Source organism: Larimichthys crocea, chromosome III (genome assembly GCF_000972845.2).
Source record: "Larimichthys crocea isolate SSNF chromosome III, L_crocea_2.0, whole genome shotgun sequence".
Lineage (NCBI taxonomy): Eukaryota > Metazoa > Chordata > Actinopteri > Sciaenidae > Larimichthys > Larimichthys crocea.
Window position 1 is genome coordinate 49,150,809 of NC_040013.1, and position 9,676 is coordinate 49,160,484.

At 43.9% G+C, this 9,676-nt stretch overlaps 1 protein-coding gene across 1 annotated transcript; it reads left to right on the forward strand.

Annotated features, from left to right (window-relative positions):
• The first annotated feature begins 2,773 nt into the window (after window positions 1-2,773).
• Window positions 2,774-5,798, forward strand: LOC113744566 (uncharacterized). Its single transcript, XM_027274688.1, has 2 exons — window positions 2,774-4,647; window positions 4,686-5,798. The coding sequence occupies exons 1-2, from the start codon at window positions 2,904-2,906 to the stop codon at window positions 4,718-4,720; spliced, it is 1,779 nt and encodes a 592-aa protein (XP_027130489.1). The 5' UTR covers window positions 2,774-2,903; the 3' UTR covers window positions 4,721-5,798.
• The last annotated feature ends 3,878 nt before the right edge of the window (window positions 5,799-9,676 follow it).

The window sequence follows — 9,676 nt, forward strand, 5'->3', positions numbered from 1 at the left end:
GAGGGAGGGGTACTATCACGCGGTGAGGTCAAGCTGGGTTTTTGTCTTGTCTTGTCATTTCTTGTTTTATTTTGAAAATAACTCTCCTCTCGTTTCAGGTCACTTGCCCTTCCTCATGTGTCACCGGTCTGATCTGCCCTGATTGTTTCCACCTGTTCCCCATTACCCTGTGTATATATTGTCTGCGTCTCCCCTTGTCTTGTGCCAGAGTGTTTCGTTCTTTCGTTCACCCCAGCCAGTCATTCCCACAGACCTTGATCTTCCTTGCCTTGCTACGCAACGAGTGTTGTTGTTTTTTCCTCCATGTGAGTGATTTTTGGTTGTAAATTTCATAGTATTAGGTTATTGATTTCTGTTCAGTTTGATAGCGGTTTAGCTTTTGTCCTCCCCTTGTGGAGTGATTTTCTGTTACCTTTTCCTCTTTGCTTTTACGTTTTCCCTCTGCGGAGTGGTTTTTGGTTTTTTAGAGTATATTCCTGTATAGTATCTTTAGAGTAATTTTCATAGTCTATTTTTGAGTCGCTCAGTGTGGAGAATTCCTAATAAAGTTCCATCCTGTTGGTGATACCTCTGCATCTGAGTCCTCCTTTGAGTCCAGGCCTGACACAGCCAAGCCACCATTTATTTTCAATATGCACGCAACGTCACGGTACAAAACCTGAACCCTAGCTATGAAAACAGGGTTGAACCAGGAAGCAGCAAGTGTTTTCCACAAGTATTGGTGTTCAACCCGGTCAAAAGCTTTTTCTTGGTCTAAAGAAATGAGACCAGTTTCTATGCCCAAAGAGCCAGAGACTTCCAAAACATGCCGAATAAAAGTGATATTATCACTAATAAGCCTGCCGGGCACACAGTAAGTCTGATCGACATGAATCACTTCCTCCGTTACCTCCCTGAGCCTTAGAGCCAAGGATTTTGACAGCACCTTAGAGTCCCCACAGAGCAGAGAAACCGGCCTCCAATTCTTAAGCTCCTGGAGATCACCCTTCTTAGGGAGCAGGGTAATGACCGCCCTCCTGCAGCTCTGAGGTAACAGTCCATGTCTGAAACTGTCCTGAAATACCTCCAACATGTCCTCTCCCACCACAGGCCAGAAAGCCTTATAGAAATCCACTGGAAGGCCATCAATGCCCGGGGCCTTACCATTGGCTAGACTCATGAGGGCTGCATGAAGTTCTCCCAGGGTCAGGTCGGCCGACAGCGAAGAGTCACATGACTCCCCAAGTTTAGGCAGGTCAGACAGAAAAGCTGAATCCAACTTTGCATCCTCTACCAACTCTGTTTTAAAAAGGTTTTTGATAAAAGTGCACAGGGAATGGATGATCTTCCTCTGGCCGTTCTTAGTCTCCAAGCCAAAGAAAAACTTGAACGGGGCGTCCATCATAGAGGCGTTCATGAAACGTGACCGGACCAGAGCTCCCTGTGCTGTGATGCCCAACAGGTTGGCTATAGCCGCATTTTTACTTTTAAGGACTTCAACATGTCCTTGATCTCCTGTGCGGCTCAGTAAGGTCTGTACCTCGGTCTCCAGGTCCTGAAGGGATCTGGTGATGTACTTGGTGACATTACGAGTATATTGTTGACAAAATTGTTTTCCCAAAAGCCCACCATTTTTGCACTGAGAACATGAGTTTCTTTTCACAATGTGAGTCCTGTTATGGAATTTTCTCTTTTTGGGTTACACAAGGTCACGTGTGAGCCTTGTGGTCCTCGGCAGTATTAATTGTTTGTCTTTGACTGGGTGCCACCATATCTCAACACTGTGGTGTCCAGGGTCGAGGAGGCCTGTTGCTGCATTCCTAGACATAATAGATAGCTAACTGTTGACGTTCCATTAGCATGAACAGATAACAGTGTCTCCAGACTAGAATGTGTTGAAGGTGAACACGAACATGGGTAAATGCATTCCCTTTGACTATTTTGGGCGTAAAGTATTTGTGGCGTCATCTATGAGGGTTTAAAGTGTGACCACCAGCATGAGTTCATCAGAATGCGAGACCGACTCAGGCACTTCAGGTGTACTTTGAGAGTGTCTCTAGTTCTCCTTGGCCAAGCGTCAATAAATAATACAGCATAAGACATCAGAGGCTCCTGAACACTTTCTTCCCTCCTGACCTCACCATTGACCTTTGACTTCAGCAATTTCTCCACAACAATTGGCGTCACGAACAGGATTTCAACAGAACAAAGACGTGGTAAGTGCAAAGTTTTATTACTATGCCTTACCATGTCTGCGTTTGACGAAATCATAAAAAACTATGTGCTTATTTAATCTGCCTGGAATATAAAAACATCTAAGACCCACCAGGGGGTCAGGAGCTTCAGTGTCTTGGGGACAATGTCCTGGCTGAAACCTCTGGCGTTGTTTGGAACGTATGTGTCATACAAACATCCCAGTTAGATGTTCAATTCGGCATATTGATTTAAAGTGAGAAATCAAGAAAGCTGACAATGGTGTAAAAAAAATTACTTTAAAAATAAATGGAGCTGTAACAATAATTAATTACAGAGCAGTGTACAGTGTGTGGATCTGAAGGGGGGCAGGTTGGGTTTATGACCCACTGCATTGCCACTACGTGGCTGTTTGTTTCCGGGGCAGTTTCGGGCTGCACTCGGCACAGAGAGACCCACCTGAGGTTTAAACTTTAGAAAAGACATTTTCGGGGGGAGTTTAAATACACCCTCGTTTGAATCAAGATTGGGGATCTACTCTGTGTCCTTTGGGAAACGTTGATTTTAAATGTGTATACACTGGGAGAGAAAAAGAAGTACATTTTTCATCCTTTTACCTCAGATCACCACTGCTGTAGTTAGAAAGGTGTGGAGACTGACCTTTGATGCTGCTGTATTGTGGTTTGAAATCTGTTTGACTGTATGTGTAATGTCCTACTGCGCAAGCGAAAATGGGTAATGATCTGTCCAAAGCAGTAGAGAAACCTGAAATCATGCAAACTGACTCAGCGAAAGCTAAGTCAAAGACAAAACATCTTTCTGTAGAAGATCAAAGAACTAACGTGAAGTTAGATGGTCAACCTGTCATTGATACGCAGCATGCCAGAGCAGGCACACACACATACACATCTGACCAGATATCACAATTCAAAGCAATGTTTTCGCCGCATGTGCCAGCTGGACTCATCGGTAGACTGAAAGGATGGGATTTCGTGTTTCCGTTCACTTCTCTTATGTGTGAATGGACGAGTGGCATGTGGCCGTATGAGGGAGCATTCGAGAGAGAGAAGCTGCAAATGGCTGAGATGAATGTTAACTCTAGTGTTGGAAATCCATCCTGGGATTTCAGATACATGAATGAGTGTATGCAAGTGTGGTTGACTGTGGCCCGTGAAAGATGTGGTGTGAGAGTGCGTGACAAAAGCTGCGAGATTGGACCGGATGATTTAAGAAAGATGATTGATCTGACTGCTAAGTGTGTTACTGCCTCTCATATGCCTGTACTAGAAGCTAAGTTGCAAACTAGAGCTTTAGAAATGGCTAAGATAAAGCAGCAACATGTTGATAATTTGGAAAATTGTGCAAAAGCTATGATGTATGGCTGGGCAAAGCGCCAAGCCAAAATTCCCGCTCCTCGTGATTTGTTGAATATTTTAGCCGAGGTCGGAATAACACTGCCGGAACAACAAAACAATGAAAAAGCGATCTCCGTCTTTCCGCAACTTTCAAATACAAGGCCCTCTTGCAATGCTGAGATAGATGAACAACCAAGCACATCACAAACTAAAGCAGATGACGAGTTTATCCTAATAGCAGCTGCAGTAGAAGAAGAAAGGGTCAGAAAGGCCACTGAACAAAGGAACAGACAGAGACAGGCCGCTGAAGAGAGGGCAAGGCAGGCTCAGGCAGCCGAAAATAGGGCGAGAAAGCAACAGGAAGAGATGGAGAGACAGCTCAGAGAAAAAGAGAGAATCAGGCAAGAAAAGAGAGATAAAGATGAGAGGGACAGAGAGACGGCAGACTTAGAAAAACTAGTCAAGGTCAGACAGAGACAGGAGAAGGAAGAGAGCAGACAGTCGAGTGAATCAGACTCGGAAGGAGAACGAGCCAGGCCCAGAGAGGAGGAGCCTAACACAGACCTTAGTGACGAGGAGGTCCAGGCTGTGAAACCAAAAACAAAGCAGGCTGTTTCTGAAACACACACGAGACGAAGGAGAGGCACAATGAGAGGATATCTGACTAGGAGTAGCAGAGTTACAGAAACCCACAGAAAAATAACATCAGAGACCCCTATCTCAGAAGAATCACAAGCTTCTCCAATAAATGCTCCTAAAATAATGATTGGCAGCACAGCAGTCTGTAAACCATGGACTCCTTCTGAAATCATAGATATGACAAGCAGAGCTCCCAATCCAATTACAAGCCCAGATGAATATTGGATTTGGCTAGAACAAGTATGTACGGTTTATAGCTGTCTGATACCTGATGTTCAACAATTGGTCCGATTTACATACAAAACCGAATGGATCATGTGTAAAGATGAGTTTGTTTTCCCTGAAGCTGTTGAGGGTGGCCAGTGGCCCCCAACCAAAACCTTGACTGATTGGTTAAATGTGGAAGCAAAAAATGCAATAACCAAATGTGCACGAAAGCGTGCTGACTTTTCAAAGGTAATTCACTGCGTTCAAGAAGCAAGAGAGTCAGTGCCGGAATTCATCCAGAGATTCATACAAACATGGGATATCAATGCTGGAATAAAGCGAGATGAACATGAATGTCTCATGGTGCAAATTTTTGTGCAAAATCTAAGACCGAATGTTCAAGCCGCTTACAAACTATCAGTCCTTGACTGGAGCACCAACGACTGGAAGTCAACTATAAACAAAATAATGGCTATGCATAGGAATGATGTTTTCTCCACTGGTAATAATGCTCCTAGCTCAAAACAAATGATGCAGTATGTACGACAGCAGGGTGGTCAAAACAATAACAAAAACAGGGATAATCCGAAACGTGGAAATTGTCACAAATGCGGTGCAGCGGGACATTGGGCTAAAGAGTGTAAGAGCGGTCGTCGTCGTCGGAATAAATCCAATAACCAGAACCAACAACAAGCCACTACATCATTTCCGGCTCTACCCGCTCCACAAGCGACTACGTCATTTCCTGCTCTTCCAGCCCCACCCACACAAGCTGCTTACACGCAGCCAACATATTACAATCAAGCATAGGGAGGCCATGGAGGGGCGGGATCAGAACAACCATTTCATATTCAAGCTGCAACTATTCAACTTTCTAGTAATCCCGCCGAAGACCCGATAATGCCCGTTCAAGTTAACGGAAATACCGTTGAAATTTTGGTAGATAGTGGAGCAACTATTTCTACTGTAAAAACTGCAGAGCATGTATGCACACCTACATCCAACTTTATCACCACTGTTGGTGTTTCCGGGGTTCCCATTGCGGAACCGTTATCTCAGAGGACTAAAATAACTGTTGAAGGCTCTGAAGTGATGCATTCTTTTCTGATATCTGATAAAAGCCCAATTAATCTCATGGGGAGGGATCTGCTTTGTAAACTGCATGCTACTATTCAGTGCACCCCGGATGGATTGTTTTTGACCCTCCCTGATGAAAAAGCCGCTCTAGCATTTCAGTTTTTGCAGAGTACGGAAGACAGTTTGTATTGCTGGGAATTGATAGGTTTTAATATGCTTCCCAGTTTCACTGTTTCAGATATTCAGAAAATCGCCAAATCATCTCCAACATGTGCAACATTGATGTCTACAATGAGGCCTCTTTTGCATTGTCATTGTACTGCAGCATTTAACCCTTCTGAGCAGTATAAACAAGAGGGGTTAGAATGTGAACAATGTTTGTTTGTTGGTCCGCAGGGATGTGCCATACCAGTCCAACTATCTAGTGAACAGCAGAGGTTGTTTAATGTTGAAAATTCATATCCACATATCGTTGTGGCCGTCACACCTGGCTGTGAGCTGAAACACCTTGGAGACATGGTGGCTCAGTACCAGCTTCTCAACACCAAACAGTAACATATTTAGGGGAGGAACTGTATATGTTGTCCTTAGATGAACATATGCAATTACCGATGTCTACATTTGTTACTCATCAGCCGCCTCTTCCCACACAGTATGGACCTCCTTCTGAATTCCACCTATTTTGTGGGCTAAACATAAAAATCATGTGGGTTTTGTAAATTCGGCTCCGCCACATAAAGTCACACTTAAGCCTCATGCTATGCTACCTATGATTAGACAATACAGTTTGCCTTACAGAGCTGTAGTAGGAATTGAAAGTGTTATTCAGTCTCTATTGGATCAAGACGTGCTAGTTCAAACCACCAGCCCATGTAACACTCCCATTTTACCAATTCCGAAAGCAAATCGCCCTGATGAATGGCGGTTCGTGCAGGACCTGCAAGCGATTAATAATATAGTGGTACCTGCAGCTCCAATTGTGCCTGACACCAATTCGATTTTAGCTTCTTTACCACCTAACTCCACGCACTACACAGTCGTTAATCTGAGTTCTACATTTTTTTTCGATACCGTTGCATCATGATAGCCAGTATCTGTTTGCATTCACATTCAAAGGTAAGCAATACACTTGGCGATGGTTGCTGCAGGGTTTTGTCGAGAGTCCCACGGTGTATGCAGCGGCGGTAAAAAGAGATCTAGATGGGCTCCACCTGCCAGGTGGCTCCACTCTCTTGCAGTACGCTGATGACCTCCTAATAGCTTCTCCATCAAAAGAAGCTTGCCACACAGACTCTATCTTGCTGCTACAGAGACTGTCCGAGTGTGGTCACAGAGCGTCGCTGGCAAAGTTGCAATTCTGTCGACCAGAGGTGACATATTTGGGTCATGTTCTGAAGGATGGACAATGCCTTTTGTCACCGGAGAGGTTGAAACTGCTAGTTAACATGCCTCCCCCCACAACCAAGAAACAGATGCTCTCTTTTCTGGGGATGACTAATTACTGCAGACACCGGATTTTTGAATATGCAACTATGGACTCTGTTTTGCGAGCCGCCACACTGCAATCAGCTCCACCCGTGGTACAGTGGATTGAGGAAATGCACAAAGCCTTTCAAGATCTGAAAAATGCTCTCACAATGGCTCCAGCGTTGGGTTTGCCTGACTATCATCAGCCGTTCCATCTACATGTGCATGAGAGAGATGGCTTCGCCACTGGCATTCTGGTACAGAAACATGGTTCTCATTATCGTCCCGTTGCGTACTACTCCTCTCGACTGACCCCTGTAGTTCTCGGTAAGAGCAGTGGCCGCTGTTGCCATTTTGATCGACAAATCTTCTCCCATTGTACTGGCTCATGACTGTGTCGTGCATGTTCCATATGCAGTATTACACATTTTAAACACATCTGCAACACAACACATGACAGCAGCACGTCGCTCAGGTTACGAGGCTATAATTCTTTCAAGTCCCCACATAGCTTTAAAGCGCTCACCTCCATTAAATCCAGCTACTCTGCTACCATTGATAGATACAGATGATGAGCATGACTGTATCACCCTTATTGAAATGTGCACATCTCCGAGACCAGATCTGCTGCAAACACCGATACCAAATTCTGATATGGTTCTTTATACTGATGGTTCGGCTATCATCTGACAACATACATTTGGCTGGTTATGCAGTAGTAAATGATTCTGAAGTCATTGAAGCAGGATCTTTGCCTCATGGGACTTCAGCCCAAGCAGCTGAGCTGTATGCTCTTAGTAGAGCCTGTATACTTGCTTCTGGTAAAGTTGCCACTATCTACACTAACTCGCGATACGCATTCGGCGCTGCGCATGACTTTGGACAATTATGGAAAATGAGAGGTTTTGTCTCATCCTCTGGTAAGCCATTACAGCATCACGCGTTGGTAAATGATCTATTAGAGGCTATTTTGCGCCCGTCACAGCTCGCGATTGTAAAATGTGCAGCCCACACTAAAGGAAATGATCCTGTTTCACGAGGAAATGCAATGGCTGATACTGCAGCCAAACAAGCCGCACTTTCCTCCTCCTCCATGGTCCATCAATATACCTCCACACAACCCGTCAATCCAATTCCAGTACCTTCCGCTAATGATGTCGTGAAAATGCAAAATCACGCTGATGACAGGGAGAGAAGTCTTTGGTTGCGTAAAGGTTGTGCAGTTGATTCGGAGTCTGGCTTGTGGTTCCACCCGGATGGGCGACTAGTTTGCCCAAGAGCTCTCCTACATGTCTTGGCACGTGTGGCACATGGACCAACACATGTTGGAAGAGGGGTGATAAATGATGTTATTCGTTCACAATGGTTTGCACCAGGCATTACACAAGTCTCACAAACACTTGTAGACAGTTGTATGACGTGTCAACAGACCAGAAAGAAGAATAGCATAGTGAAGCCTGACCATCTGGAACCTCTGTCAGGTTATTTTTGCAAATAGACTGTACATATTAAAATTGTTTAGGCAATAAATATTTGTTAGTCATAACTGAGCGATTCTCAAAGTAAGTTTCACAACAAGAAAAGAAGACACAAAAACAGTTGTTAAGTATCTGCTAAAAGAGGTGATCCCCAGGTCTGGGGTGCCACAGAATATAGATAGTGACAAAATTTAGTTTTTGTATAAAAAAATCATGCAGAATCTGTCAGATATCTTAGGGTTTAAGTTGCAGTTGCATGTTCCGTATCACCCACAAAGTTCTGGTCAAGTTAAAAGAATGAACACAACTATCAAAGAACGGTTGACCAAAACAATACTAACAAAAGGTCTGAAATGGCCTGATGCACTGCCTATTGTGCTGTACTCCATCTAAAGTGCACTAAGTGCAACAACAGGACTGAGTCCTCATGAGATGTTAATGGGGAGACTAATGTCCACAGTGACAAGGTAACCTCTGACACCAAACAAAACTTCTCTGCTTTGGACAGATGAGTTTATGGCTGAATATGTAAAAAGATTAACTGACGTTTTGAATTTTATCATTACAGGTGTCTGAATGGCTCACGAAACCATCAGAGGAACCAATTCATCCTTTTAATGACGGAAATTTTGTATTAATCAAATATCAAAAAAAAAAAAAAATGTTTTTGTCTCCCAGGTGGAACCAGGTTTTGGTGACAATAAGGACTTGTATTTCCTGTGCTTTAACCAAACTGCCTATTAACCAAACTAACCAAACTGTTAACCCTGTTATGTTTGAGTGTCCAATTGACAGATGTGATGACATGTTTAGCCGCATGTCGTCATTTCACCGCTGGCTGTCGAGGTGGTGTCCAGCAAACGATGTGGGCTTCATAGACAATTGGACACCTTTCTGGGGAAAACCTGGTCTGATTAGGAGAGACGGCATCCATCCCACTTTGGATGGAGCAGCTCTCATATCTAGAAATATGGCCAAGTTTATTAGCTGACCAAAACCATGTCGACAACCCAGAGTTGAGACCAGGAAGCAGAGCTGCAGTCTTACACGCTTCTCTGCGCCTCCATTAGAGCAGCTGCCCACCCAGTCCTTTAGTATAGAGACTGTGTCTGTCCCCCGTCCACCTACATTATTTAAAGATAAAACAAACAGAAGAGGAGTTCATCATAAAAACTTAATAAAAATTAAATCAACATCTCCAACAGTCCAAAATAAGAGAATTAAATGTGGACTATTGAATATCAGGTCTTTGTCATCTAAAGCTGTCCTAGTCAATGAATT

Coding starts and splice junctions, on each gene's coding strand:
- LOC113744566 (XM_027274688.1), top strand. CDS start 2,904: ATGGGTAATGATCTGTCCAAAGCAGTAGAGAAACCTGAAATCATGCAA. Junction 4,648..4,685: donor TCACTGCGTTCAAGAAGCAA/GAGAGTCAGTGC, acceptor AGATTCATACAA/ACATGGGATATCAATGCTGG.